This window comes from Littorina saxatilis, linkage group LG8 (assembly GCF_037325665.1).
Source record: "Littorina saxatilis isolate snail1 linkage group LG8, US_GU_Lsax_2.0, whole genome shotgun sequence".
NCBI classification, from domain to species: Eukaryota; Metazoa; Mollusca; class Gastropoda; order Littorinimorpha; family Littorinidae; genus Littorina; species Littorina saxatilis.
In genome coordinates, this window is record NC_090252.1 from 14,402,754 (window position 1) to 14,422,856 (window position 20,103).

At 42.1% G+C, this 20,103-nt stretch overlaps 1 protein-coding gene across 1 annotated transcript in view; it reads left to right on the forward strand.

The window, feature by feature from the left end:
- The first annotated feature begins 3,236 nt into the window (after positions 1-3,236).
- LOC138974522 (nephrin-like) overlaps positions 3,237-20,103 on the forward strand; it is a 29,204-nt gene continuing 12,337 nt past the window's right edge. The window contains exons 1-7 of the mRNA XM_070347238.1: positions 3,237-4,525; positions 12,050-12,364; positions 13,407-13,549; positions 14,946-15,126; positions 15,760-16,089; positions 17,856-18,152; positions 19,080-19,400. Of these exons, the coding sequence (XP_070203339.1) occupies positions 4,462-4,525; positions 12,050-12,364; positions 13,407-13,549; positions 14,946-15,126; positions 15,760-16,089; positions 17,856-18,152; positions 19,080-19,400 (1,651 nt within the window). The 5' untranslated portion in view covers positions 3,237-4,461. The remainder of the gene's footprint in view (positions 4,526-12,049; positions 12,365-13,406; positions 13,550-14,945; positions 15,127-15,759; positions 16,090-17,855; positions 18,153-19,079; positions 19,401-20,103) is intronic.

Consider the following 20,103-nt stretch of genomic DNA (forward strand, 5'->3'; position numbering starts at 1 on the left):
ATTTGAGCATTATTTGGGTATGACGTCACATGTCCCTGTTAACACCTACTCACATAAATGAGGGGTTTTGACGGCATAATTCGTTTATGGGAATCTTTTTAAACCGTCAAAAAGGCACATCAAATTTAACAACATTTCACATGTTTTACACCAGTGAGTTTCATTGGAGTCTTAGCTAACAGGGCTTACCTAATGTGTTTAAAACTGCCGCGCAGTCAGGCTGATCTAACGTATGAAAGTGAGCCCACAAGGTTGAAAACGACAAGAAATCCTGGGTTTTGAGAATGCTTGTCCTGGGTAGCTGCAGTTGATATGCAATAAATCTAAAACTACACGAATCAGTTTCTTTAAATCACACAGAACGCTGACAAATACTCTCGTCTCTATGCGCGTCATATTTGGAAAGAAACAGAAGATGAGATAAGACGTTGTAACTGTTTTCCGTTAACACTTTTTGAACGTTGGTAACGTCACTGAGACAAATGCAACATCATTGAAATTGTGCATGCTGAGCAAGTGGTTGTGTCCCTATAGGCGTTTTAAGTTTCAGAAACATTCTTCCTCGGAATCAAAAGTTAATTCCGTTTCAAAAGAGACAAAAACTTGAATACGTTGCCTGGTGAGTTTCGGGCGATTTTTTTCAAAGGACACTTTTTAATGATTTCGTTCCCCGTCTTCCAATAGGAAGTATACAACCTTTGCAGACTATGGACTATTTCTCAATCTACATACACTTTCTGTTGATGTTCCGACCCTCACACATAAATAAACATGCTCATTTCAAGAATTTCCAGACACTTAGTTTGTATAAAGTTGTCGTCCTCGAATTACTGTTTGCCTGTTGTTGTTCATTGTCAAGACTAGAAGTTAAAGTATAATGTCACTCTTTTGTAATTGGATTCACTCAAGCGTTTCCTAAATTAAACATAAAATCCAAAAATAAATTGCTAACATACAACATTTAAACTTTAAAAAAAAACCACAAGAATGGTAAGCTACTGGGGCGTTTACATTCTTAACAAAACAAGACATTCACAAGTACATCGATCTTCTTCTTCTTCTTCTTCCTCTTCTTCTTCTTCTGCGTTCATGGGCTGAAACTCCCACGTACACTCGTGTTTTTTGCACGAGTGGGGGTTTACGTGTATGACCGTTTTTACCCCGCCATTTAGGCAGTCATACGCCGCTTTCGGAGGATGCATGCTTGGTATTTTCGTGTTTCTATAATCCACCGATTTCTGACATGAATTACAGGATCTTTTCCGTGCGCAATTGGTCTTTTGCTTGCGTGTACAAACGAAGGGGGATAAGTCACTAGCAGGTCTGCGCAAAAGTTGACCTGGGAGATCCAAAAAATGTCCACCCTGAACCCACCAGGCAGCCGCGGCCGGGATTCGAACTCACGACCGTCCGATTAGGAGGCCGACGTCTTACCACTGTGCCACTTCGCCAGTCCGGTAATCGATCCAATGTTCTTGATAGTGGACAGACCGACCAATAAATGAAACAAAACAGTTCTTTAGAAAAGACTCACGTAATATGTACAGCGTAATATGAATCATGTTAATATTATAACAGTACAACTGAGGATTACGTGTTTGCCTCTATTAATTTTTCTGTCTGTCCCCATTAAAGACTAATAGTACGTATTTTCGGATTCTAGCACCTTACCGTTCTTGTTTGTTGGTTCCATAAAATAACCTTTTTTTACGTTTAGGGAACAGGCCTTCTTTTGTTAGATAGAATGAACTGAATGTAATTATATAGGTTCTATATGTATTCGTATCTCTACCTCACCTACGTTGACCAAGTTTTTGTTAAGCCGATATCAGCTGTGCTGCAGCAGGTCACTCAGAATTGTAGTAACTGTGTAGGAACTGTGTATCAACACGCTAGAATGCAGGCGTTAGATCGACGTTACAGAAAGCGACTGAAGTGACTGTGTGTACGGATATTTCCGTACCTGGTCAGATAGAGCCATATGAGTTTAGTCGAAGTTGTCCTGAATAAATTACCTCTTCTCTAAACTCTTTATGCGTCTTTGTACAAAAAAGTTTAGTGCAGTTCAGTTCAGCTCGCTAAATTAGATTTCCTCGCGGCAAGAACTGCCTAAGAAACGTTAATTCCTTGCCACACTCGCCAAATCTAGCGTCTAAGAAACGGAGGACTGGCTAAACAAGAGCAGTACAAAACATTGAAAAGACGAAGGCCCCGCGACTGAGCCTGCCTCCTTCTGTGATTTAGGTCAGCACGTTTTTTGCGTGGAATTGTGTAATATTATCGCAGTCACGTAGGCAGTCTCTGGTTATACGGTTATGAACAGATCGATATGATATGATAAGCTTACCCAGACGCCGATGTTACTTAAATTAGAACTGGTTATTCAGGGAAATCGTTCACTGGAAGTATTCGATACTTATGCAACCCTTTGATCAATTTGATCTTCAAAACATCAATCAAAACCTTTTAAATTCATTTAAATTATACAAATAAGAAAACTAAAAACTAGAACATGTAAAGTTACGAGTTCAGAAAATACTCGTACAGAAAAAGTTGAAAATTAAAACAAAGTTTGAAAATGGTCTTGACTGCTAAAAGATTTGAACTCGTAACTACCATCTAAACGAATTGGCTGTCGGGCGCTCTACCGATAACCCACCAGGTTTACTATTCACAGTGGTATTACACCTGAGTTTTCGAGCATGACCTGGGTATCAGTATCGACTCGTCGGTTTCGTGTTTCCCCGATCGTATTTAAAAGTATTTATTACGTACTATACTTTCTGTCGATATTACTGTTAGAGGTGAGTTCAGTTGATAATTGACCCTGTGCTCCCGTTCATTTCGTACCAGAATGCCAAACGGTTTTGCAGATTTTAAAGATTTAGTTTGAAACGATACCCCCCCCACCCCCCCCCCCTCACCCCACCCCAAAATACCCACCCCCCCCCCCCCCCGCCTCCCTGACGCCCTATGGCCGGGTTGCGAATTTGCGATTCCTAAACGCCCCACTGAACGACTGACGTCACAGCCGCTTCGGCCTTTTCCGGAGGAACACTGCGTGCCACTTCGATCGCGTTGCACTTGCAGTCATTCGGCGATGCCACCTTGATTGTCAGTTAATAAAGTTATTATTCTGGCAATATGAAAGAAATTAGTTTTTTCTTTTGTTACACTTACACATAGTTTTATGAAGATCAATTTCAGACTCGGCAAAAGAATGGCTGTATCATGAGCGACTGTCACAAGCGAGAGGTGCGGTTCGGTCAGTAGGTCAGTCACTGTCGAACTGTTCGGTGCGAAGCACGGTTTTGTTTCTGGTAACTATATTGATTTCTTCAAGTTGTACTAATGTTTACGCTTTGCGCTGCGGTTTAATATGTGTGCTTGTTATTGGCTAATACGGTGAGCCCACGCCGTTTAGTTTGCAGACTGTGCACATGTGAGCTTTGTGTAATCGCGTTTTTATCATAACATACCACCGTGCTAAACCACTTTTGGGAAAATGGTTTAAAAAAAAATTAAAAAATAAAAATAAAATAAACGGAATGCATCAGGGTTGAAAAGATTGAAGGGTGGAGTTAAGGACACAAAATAGATGACAAAAATAAAGCAAACAATAAAAAAACTGTAACCAGGAAGGGAGTCGAACCCGAGTCAGCTGACCTTCAAGCTAGAGCACAAACCACTAGGCTACGACAGCAACTGACAGACAGTGTTACAAAAGTGAAGGCATTTCAGGGTTACTCCGTCGTATGTGGCGTTTCTCGCGCATGAAGGTTCTGTTACCAACTCTACGGCGAAGAAAGGTTGCATTTGAAGTTAAATGTCCACTAAAATATCAAAAGAAACACCATTTCTGAACAACCCAACGGTTTGCGCTCGCCTCTCGCAGTCGTTCAGGTGAAACCAAAGCCTGATACAGCAGACATTCAGTTGAACACTTCCACGTCACACTGAAACACTGAGCTACAGTTTAGTAACGTGATATGTTTTCAATTGTTCGTTCACTTATATTGCTTTCAGAACACACCAAGATATGATGAATGAAACAGTGGCACGGTTTTCGTTGCGAAAATGTGCAATGGCAGTGCTACGCGATCGAATTGTGTATTATGTACACGCGGTGTTCCTCCGGAAAAGACCGAAGCGACATGTGACGTCAGTTGTTCAGTGGGGCGTTTGGGAATCGCAAATTCGCGGCCGGGTTATTGTACAAAGAGAACAAGCTGTTAAAAAGGACGTCGACAAAAACGAATGCAGGATTAAAGATCATATGACTATGGACCTACCCTGATGAAAGTTGGGTTTTGAGCGGGGGTTGGTTCAACAAGGAAGTGTGTTCCCAACACCGTGACGCTGTATTACATGTAATGGGTACTGTGTGTCCCACAGGATAGGTTAACAAACTGAAGCAACCCGACAGTGAATTGTGTGCCTGGATGTTCATAGTCTCACAAAATGATGTTGTTCGCTGTTTGGTTGCTTGCAGGACTTCAGATTAACTTGTTTCAACACTGTACCGGTGAGATGAATCTTCTTTTTTGATTGCCTCTATGCATAGTAAAGTGTGTGTATATATATATAGAGAGAATACTACATGGCTTGCTGTGTCGTACCAGATTTACACGAGTTGTTTTTGTTAAATATTGAACTGCGAGCGAAAGCGAGCTGTTCACTATTTGAAAAAAGCAACGAGTGTAAATCTGGTACGACACAGCAAGCCATGTGGTATTCTGTTTATCCTACATACTGTACTTACGTGTATTTTACTGAAAATTTCCTGCATTCGAGGCAGCTAAATTGAAGACGCTTGTTTTGGAACCTCGATCTCTTCTAAAGCCTCGTGCAATCTATTACGTCAACGCAAAGAAACGTCACTCTGAAAGTGTGGCGTGACGTGTTGGTTATAAAAATTCATCGAGGGTAATTAGCGAGCGCAATTTTTGTTTCTATAATGACGTTAAACTTTGTCTCGGTGACTTTGGCATCATAAGCAGTGGAAAAACAGGTCCCTGCCAGACTTGCTTGACATGACCTTATTTACATGATATACACACGTGTGATTTGAACGATTATTATCTCACAGGTGTCTCTCTCACGTATGTAGGATAAATATATATGTATAGGTTACAACACGAGTGGTTTTTTATATGGCTTGTATTTCAGTCAAGACCCAGCGGATGAATATCATCGGGAGACACGAGCCTTTGGCGAGTGGCTCTCGATTGATATTCCCGCTGGGTCTTGACTGAAATACAAGCCATATAAAAAACCACGAGTGTTGTAATCTGTATATCCCATTCTACCATCAAACACAAAGTGTAGACTACTAGCGGCACTTTTGCGATCTGTGGAGTGTGAAACAGTGTTTTCAGCGAGACATGGCCTTTTTGCAACCTTAAACTAAGTGACCGTCGTTGAAAAAATAAAACGAATGAGTGCATCTATAAGTACGCGGTAACACTACTTTCAGACCGTTTAAAAGCGTTAAGTAAAGGTTCATAAGTTGCAAGAAAGTAATGAAGTCGTATAGAAATCCATTTAGTTGAAGCGCACAATTCTTTTGCGTTTCAGGTCGGCGGAACGGGGAAACCGGTTTGGCCCCCATTTGGCTTACTCGACTCGATTCAGAATCGATTCCACGTTGTTTTTTTCGAACGCATTATTATACAATTAGTCTTATTGACAGAGAAGCAAATTTTAGGGAACACATATGTAGATTTAACCATTTGCTCCCTATTTGAAATGTATCTACATGATAAACTGTTTTGCGAGTGTGTTTGCATGAACCTAAACTGGTATTGATGCGATGAAAACAGGACCCAAGTCTGTCACCGCCGCTTGATTGCATTTTGAAAGAATATGACTGGATTACGGAAAAATACACACATGTTAAGTTCTTAGATACCTTCATCGCCAATGTGGACTTACTGCAGAGCCAGGCAAAAGAGTAGACTTGCTCGCAAAACACGTGAAACAGCTGATGATAGCGAAGCCCAACCGTGCCAGGTAAGGACGGTCTGACAGATTCTCAAAAGTCGTCTGCTAACGAAGCAAGGGGAGGGTACTCGTGTTTTTGTTTTGGTTCGCTAGCATCTGGTTATCTTGTAAGTTGAATGTTCGTTTTTTCCCACCTGCATTGCTTTCATAATGAAAGAAACGTTTGCTTATTGCATCTCATACATCAGATCAGTTCTGAGATTCATTTTTGCGTGCAACTGATATGGTTTTCTGAGCCGTGCAATACGATTTTGGAACTTCATACAAATGTGTCACATTGTTCGGCGCGAGGTCAAAGGTCGGGAGCAAAGTAGTTCTTCGCCCAAATCGGAATCTGCACTATCATATATTTTTTTGAGTCCATGATGTATTTATTGAGCTATAAAAATACAACATATATACCCATACTGAAGTAACAGAGACAAAGAAGGGAGGTCATGGGATATATATATATATATATATATATATAAATATGTGTGTGTGTGTGTGTGTGTGTGTGTGTGTGTGTGTGTGTGTGTGTGTGTGTGTGTGTGTGTGTGTGTGTGTGTGTGTGTGTGTGTGTGTAGGCCTACGTAGGTTGTTCCATAATTATTTAGAATCTCAGCAACGGAAACACATACAAACAATGTCACTAGGCCGTTTTCTAGAACAATCCTTCTACAGCCGACACCCAACTGGCCATCCTCTCAAACGTTATCATTCTGGCCTGGGACCACGTGACATCAGCTATACCTGGTATGGCCCTCGTGAAGGCTCGGACAGAGTCTTCAGGGGTCTCTACCCGTGTTTCCGCGGCTATTTCTTGAAATCCGAGAACAGGCTGAACTAGCATGGGGAAATGTCAAGGAAATAGGGTGGATGCGACAAGAGCAGTGCTCCCTTTGGTGCCAAGAAATCTTATTTGTCCCAAGATGTGACTGTATGCCTGTTCTTAAGAGTCACAGTATCTTAATGTCTTGATCTAGCGACGACAGATGCCACCATTTGTTTTTCAGTACTACATGTTCTTTGTACTTGGCAGGGGTTGGTTCACCTGGAAACACCCACACAGACGACAGTTGTTTGGTTTCAGGGTGGAACTAATTAACCCGGGTTTCGTCACCACTGACAATATTCCGTGTTGATTTGAACTAGCCATTGCTGGTTTTTACATTTAGTCAAGTTTTGACTAAATGTTTTAACATAGAGGGGGGAATCGAGACGAGGGTCGTGGTGTATGTGTGTGAGTGTGTGTGTGTGTGTGTGTGTGTGTGTGTGTGTGTGTGTGTGTGTGTGTGTGTGTGTGTGTGTGTGTGTGTGTGTGTCTGTCTGTCTGTCTGTCTGTGTGTGTGTGTAGAGCGATTCAGACTAAACTACTGGGCCGATCTTTATGAAATTTGACATGAGAGTTCCTGGGTATGATATCCCCGGACGTTTTTTTCTTTTTTTCGATAAATACCTTTGATGACGTCACATCCGGCTTTTTGTAAAAGTTGAGGCGGCACTGTCACACCCTCATTTTTCAATTAAATTGATTGAAATTTAGCCATTGCTGGTTTTTACATTCAGTCAAGTTTTGACTAAATGTTTTAACATAGAGGGGGGAATCGAGACGAGGGTCGTGGTGTATGTGTGTGTGTGTGTGCGTGTGTGTGTGTGTCTGTCTGCCTGTCTGTCTGTGTGTGTAGAGCGATTCAGACTAAACTACTGGGCCGATCTTTATGAAATTTGACATGAGAGTTCCTGGGTATGATATCCACGGACGTTTTTTTCTTTTTTTCGATAAATACCTTTGATGACGTCATATCCGGCTTTTTGTAAAAGATGAGGCGGCACTGTCACACCCTCATTTTTCAATTAAATTGATTGAAATTTTGGCAAAGCAATCTTCGACAAAGGCCGGGGTTTGGTATTGCATTTCAGCTTGGTGGCTTAAAAACTAATGAGTGAGTTTGGTCATTAAAAATCGGAAACTTGTAATTAAAATTAATTTTTTATTAAACGATCCAAAAACAATTTCATCTTATTCTTCGTCATTTTCTGATTCCAAAAACATATACATATGTTATATTTGGATTAAAAACAAGCTCTGAAAATTAAAAATATAAAAATGATGATCAAAATTAAATTTCCGAAATCGATTCAAAAACTATTTCATCTTATTCCTTGTCAATTCCTGATTCCCAAAACATAATAGATATGATATGTTTGGATTAAAACCACGCTCAGAAAGTTAAAACGAAGAGAGGTACAGTAAAGCGTGCTATGAAGCACAGCGCAATCGCTACCGCGCCAAACACTCGTCACTTTCACTGTTTTCGTTCAGTTTCATTCTGTGAGTTCCACAGCTTGACTAAATGTAGTAATTTCGCCTTACGCGACTTGTTTTTTATGTATTGTCAACACTCTGCCCTACCCCTCTTCCTCCCGTCACTGGGTTCATATGGTATCCAACCAGCACATCGCTTTGGGGCCGTTAAATATTTGTGTAAGATCTTTTCGAATGCAGAGCTTTTAAAGCCAAGGGCATATAGCATCTCCCTGATTATAATTCAGAGATCTTCTCTTATTATCTGTTCAACAGCGCTAATGTTTTCGATGATAACGGATGAAATGAGTAGACCAGGGTGGGTGTCATTTTTGAGGCTCCATCTACCCGGTTTGAAATTGCTGTACTAGTTTTACACCACGGCTCCTAAAAGAGCGATCATCCGAAACAAAATTCACCAAACTTCCATACACATCGGCCTCTTGTAACCCTTATTTTGTAGTTATTGAAAGTAATGGCTCCGAATTCGCGAGAGGTTTGAGGTTCATAACAATCTCACACGATGCTCGGTCAGTATCCTCCCGAGTCGATTATATGAAAACGACATAACTCTGGAATTTCATGTTTTGTGTCAAGCCTCACGATAGTCCACTATTTGACGGCATGATTTTGTATTTAACGCCATATTGCCAGGAGCCTGGATTCTAAATAATAATGGAACAGCCCTCGTATGTATGTGTGTGTGTGTGTGTGTGTGTGTGTGTGTGTGTGTGTGTGTGTGTGTGTGTGTGTGTGTGTGTGTGTGTGTGTTTGTATGTATGTATGTGCATGTGTGTGTGGGGGGTGTGTGTATGTGTGTGTATGTATCTATGTACGTGCGTGTGTGTGTGTGTGTGTGTGTGTGTGTGTGTGTGTGTGTGTGACGGAAGGGGAAGAATTCAGGCGCTTGCTCCCATAATAGGTTACGTCACATGGAACTGAGGCGTGACGCTGAGCGAACGTAACTTTCCTTGTACGAGTAACATGAACCAGGCTAAGGATAGCGAGAGTGACATTGACAACAATGGTGGTTCCGTGTCTAGTACTGGACACTGACATTGCTTGGTAGTCCACCCCCACCCCTATCCCCCCCCCCCCCCACACACACACACACAACCATGAACGAACCCAGTCACATCTGAGATAACAAGCTCTAAACTCAGCACACAACTTTCATCCTCAAACATTATATCAATGCTTGTTATTCTCTCGGAGGCCAGGAGATTGATTTAACATAAATCTGACCTCCTCTTGTTGCACATGTCACATATTTAGAGTGCTAGCCACCCTTCGTTTCGCAGGTCTTATTTATAGTGCTCTGCCTTTTTATGGTGAAAAGGTTAGGTCCTAAATATTGGCCTGATATGAATTACAAGGGATATTTACGTTGCAAATATATTATTACTTTGTAAGAGGGTAATTGTGTTGCAAAGTACTGCGGTAAAACAAGAGACATTATCAGCCTCCCCCCCCCCACCCTTGGTAACCTTGATGTGATGGGGTAGAAGAAAGAGTTTTCTGGTGCATACCGTAACATCACTGGATACAACAACACAAGGAAATAATGCAGGTTCACATTACTTTGTCTTTAATTCTTATTCCTGTACTCCTTTCATCGCCATCCAGCCAAACGACGGGCGGCCACACCACAACTACAATTTAGTCTACATCATGCTTTCTCTACGAATTTTGTTTAGACAGAGTACCAAAAAAAAACCCACTAGTGCTTCCTCTCTGTATCAGATAGAACTTTTATCAATTCTGCCCGAAATATCTAACGCTAAGATATACACATAAAATGGTGTGGTCATTTCCACAAATCAGGAGTAAGCTAACAAGACTGACCAAGACTAACATTTCATCTCATGGGCTAAGACAAATAAACAAAAACTCAATCTTACAAACACACGACTGAACACGCTACATGAAAGAGCAAATTCACATTTTAACGCCCACTTCATGAGCTTTGAACGCAGTGCATCAAAAAACAACACAAGAACATGTTTCAAAACAAGTCGCGTAAGGCGAAAATACAATATTTAGTCAAGTAGCTGTCGAACTCACAGAATGAAACTGAACGCAATGCCATTTTTCAGCAAGACCGTATACTCGTAGCATCGTCAGTCCACCGCTCATGGCAAAGGCAGTGAAATTGACAAGAAGAGCGGGGTAGTAGTTGCGCTAAGAAGGATAGCACGCTTTTCTGTACCTCTCTTTGTTTTAACTTTCTGAGCGTGTTTTTAATCCAAACATATCATATCTATATGTTTTTGGAATCAGGAACCGACAAGGAATAAGATGAAAGTGTTTTTAAATTGATTTGGACAATTTAATTTTGATAATAATTTTTATATATTTAATTTTCAGAGCTTGTTTTTAATCCGAATATAACATATTTTTATGTTTTTTTGGAATCAGCAAATGATGGAAAATAAGATAAACGTAAATTTGGATCGTTTTATAAATTTTTATTTTTTTTTTACAATTTTCAGATTTTTAATGACCAAAGTCAATAATTAATTTTTAAGCCACCAAACTGAAATGCAATACAAAAGTCCGGGCTTCGTCGAAGATTACTTGACCAAAATTTCAACCAATTTGGTTGAAAAATGAGGGCGTGACAGTGCCGCCTCAACTTTCACGAAAAGCCGGAAATGATGTCATCAAAGACATTTATCAAAAAAATGAAAAAAACGTATGGGGATTTCATACCCAGGAACTCTCATGTCAAATTTCATAAAGGTCGGTCCAGTAGTTTAGTCTGAATCGCTCTACACACACACACACACAGACACACACACACACACACGCACACACACACGCACATACACCACGACCCTCGTTTCGATTCCCCCTCGATGTTAAAATATTTAGTCAAAACTTGACTAAATATAATGACGCTTGTCTCTGTGACTTTGTCAAAATGTGCAGTGGAAAAATAGGCCCCGGCGAGACTAATTTGACACGACCTCACAATGACAGGGAACCATCCTAATGAATAACAAGTCGCGTAAGGCGAAATTACTACATTTAGTCAAGCTGTGGAACTCACAGAATGAAACTGAACGCACTGCATTTTTTCACAATGACCGTAGTCCGCCGCTCGTGCAAAAGGCAGTGAAATTGACGAGCCTGTTTAGCGCGGTAGTGGTTGCGCTGTGCTGCATAGCACGCTTTTCTGTACCTCTCTTTATTTTAACTTTCTGAGTGTGTTTTTTAATCCAAACATATCATATCTATATGTTTTTGGAATCAGGAACCAACAAAGAATAAGATGAAATTGTTTTTAAATCGATTTCAGAAATTTAATTTTAATCATAATTTTTATATTTTTAATTTTCAGAGCTTGTTTTTAATCTGAATATAACATATTTATATGTTTTTGGAATCAGAAAATGATGAAGAATAAGATGAACGTAAATTTGGATCGTTTTATAAAAAAATAATTTTAATTACAATTTTCAGATTTTTAATGACCAAAGTCATTAATTAATTTGTATGCCTCCAAGCTGAAATGCAGTACCAAAGTCCGGCCTTCACGTCATGGTTACATATGTCGCCTTTCAATATTCAGATACCAATCCACAGCCTTGTGACAAAAGATACACAGAATTACAGAATTACACACACACACACACACTCACTCACAATCACACACACACACACACACACACACACACACACACACACACACACACACACACACACACACACAGCCGTAACAAGAAACACACGCAGGTGGATCTTATAATTGTGCAGGTATCCAAATCCAGGAGTGTAACGATGGTGCCGTGGAGGCCGTGGAGAACACTACACGCTCTGTCACGTGTGCTGACGACACTGGTGGCGTCACCTGGCAGTATAGACTACCGAACGCCAGCACTACTAATCAAACAATCGGCACGTGCGGCTCCACTTGCACATTGGCACCGTCCCGTCCGAAAGGTTTGTTCAATCTGACACGGCTGTCTGCTTCCTCCAGTCGCCTGGGTCTCTCTTCCACGGTGACAGCAAGACAATACGCTGGTACTACGTTATGGTGTGGAACGGCACAGTGTAATCTGACAGTTACAGGTTCGTATCAGTGTGTGTGTGTGTGTGTGTGTGTGTGTGTGTGTGTGTGTGTGTGTGTGTGTATGTGTGTGTGTGTGTGTGTGTGGGTGTGTGTGTGTGTGCGTGTGTGTGTGTGTGTGTGTGTGTGTGTGTGTGTGTGTGTGTGTGTGTGTGTGTGTGTGTGTGTGTGTGTGTGTGTGTGTGTGTGTTTGGCATTGTGTGGATTTGCGTACGCGTAATCCTTGAGTACCAGAACCTTCTGTTCAATTCGTGTAGATTATCAAGGTTAAAAGGGTCAGGGGGAGGGGGGAAGGTTGTTACATGACTGTGTGTTGAAGCAGCTAGAACACTCTTCTGGGAGGCCGTTGCATCGTTAACAAAATAAGTGAAAAGAAGAAACAAGGTTTAGTGGCAAAATGACAGCGGATTGTGCATTTTTGCCGGTCAAGGAAGGGACGATTGGAGCTTCTACAATCCGTGTCAACCACCAGGGCTAGATTCGTAGCAGACAACAAACAAAGGAAATATTACCTGTCTTGTGATGACGATTATGTCGTTAAAAGTTACCTGTACGTTGTGAAGACATTTCAAAGCAAAAATGAGCTTTGATGGTTCACGGGATATATACGTTACACCTCCGATGTATTCATGGAATCGCGTGGTATCTCCTCTGGACAGAGTGAATGAATATTATGACGTCACTCGAGGCTTTGACCCTGTCTCGACGAGCTACCACGCGATACCATGGATGAACGGAGGTGTAACTTATACATATTGCCTCATTGTGTAATTTAGCATAAGTTTCTTACAGCTCGAAAGGTTTCAATTTTGATTCGCACAAGTCCTCACGTACTGCTGTACATTCCTGCCAATGCCAGGACAAATATATCTACACATGCGCGTTTTGTTTTTTCATAACAATTAGTGTGTGTGTGTGTGTGTGTGTGTGTGTGTGTGTGTGTGTGTGTGTGTGTGTGTGTGTGTGTGTGTGTGTGTATGTGTGAGTGTGTGTGTGTGTGTGTGTGTGTGTGTGTGTGTGTGTGTGTGTGTGTGTGTGTTACAGTGAACGCAGAGTTAGGAGCCCTGGCGGTCAACTTGAGCAAACCCGACACAGGCGATGGATGGACAGTGAGCGGCACGGTGGAAATCACAAGGGTCTTCTCGTCCAGCGGACAGTACAGATGTGTCTGGTCACGAAGACATGGGGTGGGTTTTGTCTTCAAGATTACTCATATTAGGGTTATGGTTATTGCATGCAAAACTAACTGTTGTCCTCAAACACTGTTTGGACTAGTCTGTTATTAGTTTGCAGGATGTCGCATTAATTACAGATAGTAGATAACGCTACGGCTTGCATGCCAAGACAAAATTACTTTGAAAAAAGATGTGTGATAATACAATTTAAACCCCAAGCTTTCCACAAACAGAAATTAACGTAATAGTCTTCTCTCCTTGCCATACAATGTGAAAGTACGTAGACCCAGCAATAGACAAAAAAAGTCGATATGCCCCCCGAGGACCGACAAAAAAGCTGGTCTGTCAACAAACCACCAAACATCGTTTTTGTCATCATTTTGGTAGTGAGAAAATAAGTGCACAATCAACCCAGGGAGCCATGCTTTGAAACACGGGTTCCGTGCTGATAACCACACGAGTCCCGGTTTGATAGCCACTGGCAATCCAAGCTGTCGTGTGAAAGCAACTTTCTGTGTTTTCGAGTTCATTAAATGTTGGGATGAATATATCAGGTTTGAGGATGCACAGTTCTGTAGGTTCATCTCGGTATTCCACCCCCTCGGCTTTCTGTTGTAAATATTAAGCTTAGTGATCGAATGTGGAAGCTACGTTTGGTCAAAGGTCAGAAGATTTGCGTCGTGCAGCGAAGGAAAGAATCGCGATCTTGTTTCCAACTCAGTACCTCTTTGTTTTTCATTAGACCTGTCATTCTGCTTGCTCGGCTTTGTTAGATGGTTGCATATCTTGTTGCTATTTTCTTTGCTTTTATTATTGTTTCTTATTTGTGCTTCGTTTATCGATACAACGTCTTGTGCACGGGTCAACATGTGTGTGTCAGGGGTCAATTGGTTTGACTTGAACTTGACGTTCGTGTTTCTCACACAAAGATACACGCACTCCATGACTTTGTAAGAAGACATAACATATCGGTAGGTTTCATTTGTTTGTGATGAATTTATTGAAGTAGTTTTTTTTAGTTTTTTTTACTTTTGCCAGTTTGCCAGTTGGTTTTTGGAACTTTGCAAAGCAGTGTCGTGTCGTCTGTTTAGGTCTGGGGAAACGCCAATGAAAAGAGCCGAAGAATCCTTGAGCGTTTCTATTGGGTTTGCTTTTGATTATCCATGTAATAGGGCTTCCTGCAACTATGGTAACCGGGGATTTATTCCCCGGGGAACATGACATTTATTTCCCAGGTGCTTGTGAATGAAAACTCGTGAAAATGATGACAATATAAATTGGTACCCTGGTACTCCCAGCCCCGCTCTCCCTAAATAACCTGATTCTGTTTCAGTCTGTTTGTTTTTGTTTTTCATAACCATATATTGCAATGGACGTACTACATTACAGCTTGTAATCTATGTGACAGAACGGACAGTACACTGAGGTTGCGAACGAAACACTATTCCCGGAAGCCAACCTTAACGACGAGGACAAGTCAGGGACCTGTGACTTCAATGACAGTCTGCCGGACACCACGGGTAACTACACATACAGGGTGCAGGTCTACCCTGGTGCTACCGAGAAAACAGACAGCAGTGTTGTCATTGGTGAGTACACACACACACACACACACACACACACACACACACACACACATACACACACACATACATACACACACACACACATACACACATACACATACACACACACACACACATCATGCACTGCATGCACACACACACATACACATACACACACACACATACACACATACACACACACACACACACGCGCACATACACACACACACACACACACACACACACACACACACGCGCGCGCGCGCACATACACACACACACGCACACACACACACACATACACACACACATACACACACACACATACGCACACACACACACACACACACTTACACACACACACACACACACACACACACACACACACACACACACACACACACACACACACACACACACACACACACACACACACATATCTTGCATTGGGTGCCAGTTTTGTTTTGATATTTAAAGGTTACTTCGAAGGTGAAAATTACACCTTGGGAAAATAATGAAAACAAGAGTGTATGTTGATGCGTTTAATCTCCCTTTAGAACATGTGTTTGACCTGATATGGAAATCGAGAAACGTAAATATCAATGACAAATGTTGAACTGTGTGTACTGATCCGTAATGACCTGTGTCCACTCCCAGCCTCCCCACCTACCCCCAGCATCAGCTGCACCCCCCGCAATGGCTACGTGTCGGAGGACACAGACGTGAGCTGCACGTGCAGTGGTAGTGTGGGCAGACCAGCGGGACGACTGGTGTGGGTCAGACGGAACAACAACGTGGACACCAGGGTCAAGGAGGGCAGTGATGGTCAGACCTCATTGAAGCTGACGATGACCGTCAACAGGAGTCATGACGGGAACGAGCTTCGCTGTGACGTGGACTGGGTGACGAACACCACGGGACCCGCCTACACTGTCAACGTGACTTGTGAGTGTTTGTTCATGTTATGCCTTGACTCAGCTGATGGCTGTTGAACTTTCCGGTCAAGTAATTAGGCTTTTTAAACTGTTGTGAAATTTAGTAAACTAGTAGTATAGTACTATCAGGAATAAAATATAGCGATGTCAATAAACCATGTACAGAATTAGAAGCATTGTACAAGTCAAAATGTGTGTGGTTTTAGAGAGGGGGATGGATGTATGTGTGTGTGTGTGTGTGTGTGTGTGTGTGTGTGTGTGTGTGTGTGTGTGGGTGTGTTCATAGTATTGTATTTATCTCTGAGGCTGTTGTTTCTGTCCTTCCAGACGGCCCAGACAGTGCTCAACCTACTCGAACATAGGCTAATATTCCTCGCAACTTCACCTACTCTTCCCAAGACTATGCGCTCTTGCACTAAAAAAATCAAATCTTTCACTCAAAAGAAATGTCAACACTGTTTCGCACAAAAAACAAGCTGTATCAGCTCTCAAAAAAATGCAAACCATTTCACAAAACTACAACTTTGCCTAGGGCATGAATTCGATTGGCCATCTCAACAAATTATTACGAAAATCAAAGAAAGCAAGGCCTTACCCGACGGGCTGTTTATGTTTAGAGCTGACCGCACCGTTGGACCGTGGTGATGTGTTGGTTCGTTGTTCCCCATGATTGGACTTTCGTTTCCTGGCCGCCATTTCAGTCTAGTGGTTCTTGTTGGACCTCGCCGTTGTGTTGTTTCTTCTTCCGCCCTCGTCATTGTTTGCGCCGACACCCGCTCTGAATCGTGGTCATTGGCACCAATTTGAACACCTGGCCCCTCTGTGTTACACTCTCACACTCAGTCATACGTTCGTGGAGACCAAATGCTGAGATACGGGGTGGTGACTTTATTCGTGGTTCAGGAACATTTCAGGCATTGGACAGACATAGGCAGACATCGTTTCGGCAAGCCGGTGACCGACCGCCTGACACAGCCTCTCGTCCTCTCTTTTCTTTTTCTTTATTTGGTGTTTAACGTCGTTTTCAACCACGAAGGTTATATCGCGACGGGGAAAGGGGGGAGATGGGATAGAGCCACTTGTCAATTGTTTCTTGTTCACAAAAGCACTAATCAAAAATTTGCTCCAGGGGCTTGCAACGTAGTACAATGTATTACCTTACTGGGAGAATGCAAGTTTCCAGTACAAAGGACTTAACATTTCTTACATACTGCTTGACGTCCTGTCCCCTTGGTCGCGGAGATCTGATCTGCCCCAGCTTCCAAATACTGGCTTTTAAACATACTCAACCAGGGAAGCGTTTATTTCACAATCCATATAACATACCAAGAACCTATCGAAATTGTCAGTTATTACATGGTTGATATATATATGTGGGAATACTGACCACTATACTACTCCTCCCCGCCCGAGACAAGTTAGCCTTAGGAATTTTGGCAATACCCATCCCTTACGTACTGGCGTGACAGGGACGCTTACAAGTCATGCCTACATATACGATACAAGCTTGTCTCAGGCATTTCAACATCACGCACATCCCGACATCACTTATATACCAGCGTGACAAGTGTCGCTATGTAACAGCTTTCTGTGTACTGTGAGTATCACGTCTACGTTTGCTGTGATAGCTATGTATGTTATTAAATGTGAGTTTATTAAGTAATACTATGCAAACTGTCCCAATAATCAGACGCAGAAAGCTCAGTCAGCTCAGTAATTTGCTTCAAAATAAACAAGAGATGTCTTGTTTGTGTGTCTTGACCTTTTTGTCTTGACCTTTTTGTCTAATTTTTTTGTCTTGACCTTTTTGTTATACAGCCCCACCATCTGAACCTGACCTCAGACGGACAGACGGGATAACAAAACCTTACCTTGAGGGAGACAACGTGACCTTGACCTGTTTCGTGACCTCCAGCGGTCACCCCACAGCAAATCTTACCTGGAGCGGTCATGAGAACGGTGTCATCACTAATCCTGACTGGAAAACTTCAATCCTTCGGCTCCTGTCCGTGGGCAAGGGAGACCACCTGAGGAACATCACGTGTCACGCTGTCAATGATTTCACCCGACTCAAACAACGTGACCTCAGCGACGTCCAGACTCTATGGGTTTACTGTGAGTGAATATATTCTAGCAAATGCTTTGTCGTACTAAGGCAGTGTGAATATTTCCATCTTGAGTGCTAACTCTTGTGTCAAATTATAACGTATGTAAGTTTTTTTTTCTACGGTATGCTAGAATTGTTCTTTTTTCTCTCAATAGCAAAGATAACACGAGTTTGTTATGACTAACGATTTGATTGTGAATTTCAAAATCTAGAAGGATGCATTTTATGATGTCTATGCACAAAAACCGATCCAAATATTTTTACGACAGAGTGTCATCTCATTTCATACATGAAAGCATGTTGTTGGGAAAATGCAAGCTCAAAGCCTCGAATTACGTGCATTTTGGCTTTACTCATCTATTGCATCACATAATGTTTCATCAACAGTCTCCAGAAGGAAATGACGCAGGAAGGTTTTTAGTTTTAGGCAAACATATCCACACTGAACTATTATTATGCAAATCTGTTATTTTCAAAGAAAGGTTTTTTTTTTATCTACTTCCAAAAGTGGATTATTTTTGTGTTCCTGAGCTTCCTCAAGCAAAGTCCAATTATCAGCCTATGAACCAACCATCAAACGATAATAACACGCGAATCCGACTGCCGTTTGATCTCTGTTCAATATTTTGCGTCTGCAAATCCTTCCTTCCCCTTGGGATTTTGTTTCACAGAAAGATAGTATGAAAAACATCAAAAATGGGATATATTCCGGAAGAATGAATTGATAAAATGTCATAAACATCAAATCAGTACATTTCTTGAAACTGCTCTGTGTCAAACCATTTAATCAAAATTGACACAGCAATAATACATCATTTTCCATTTCATTTTTAACCACTATGATGGCAGCGTGAAGGTGGTTGTGGTTGGTGGGGGGGGGGGATTGGTGAGTGACTTTTGCTGCGTAAAATAGTGTACAATATTTCACCATGCAGACGGACCCAACATCACGTTAGACAGCAGTGCGGGCAACACGTGCATAATGACGTCAAACTCCATGAACTGCACAACTGTAGAAGGTCAACAGGTTCACTTTCGCTCTAACGCCGACAGTCACCCTCTTCCACAACGTTACGTCTGGCAGACACCTGATGGGTCTGACCTTGACCCAGCTAGTGGGGAAGACCTTGACATTGTGTCGATCAACAGATCACAGAGTGGTGTGTACCGGGTGCAAGTCAACACAACAATGCCTGACGTCGATGACTCACGTCTACCCTTGACGTCACACAGTAACCTGACTGTGCTTGTCAAGTGTAAGTACCTGTGATATTATTACCCTAGGAACACTATGCAACGCATACGTACGTGATCGCCTGTGTGTTAAAGAGAGAGAGAGAGATAGAGAGAGAGAGAGAGAGAGAGAGAGAGAGAGAGAGAGAGAGAGAGAGAGAGAGAGAGAGAGAGAGAGAGAGAGAGAGAGAGAGAGAGCACCCATTGCACACCGGTACGACCGAACTAAGGTAACGTTAAATTACTGTTGTGCAGCGGGTTGAAAGAATACCCTATACCTCGGAGATATACCTTCACTCGGTCTCAACGACGTCACGTGACATGTTATATGGTGGAAGAGAATGCTGTCGCTTATTTTCCTTTTGAGGATGAGGGTTTAACATGGATCGGGAACTTACAGGACAACCGCGGCTGTGCTTGCAAGTTTGGAGAGTTCTTTCCGTGCCTGAGCATCGTTTCAGTCTTACCGAACTGAGGGTGGAAAATAAGCGACAGCATTCTCTTCCACCATATAACATGTCACGTGACGTCGTTGAGATCGAGTGAAGTTATATCTCCGAGGTATAGGGTATTCTTTCAACCCGCTGCACAACAGTAATTTATTGATACCTTAGTTCGGTCGTACCGGTGTGTAATACAGAGAGAGAGAGAGAGAGAGAGAGAGAGAGAGAGAGAGAGAGAGAGAGAGAGAGAGAGAGAGAGAGAGAGAGAGAGAGAGAGAGAGAG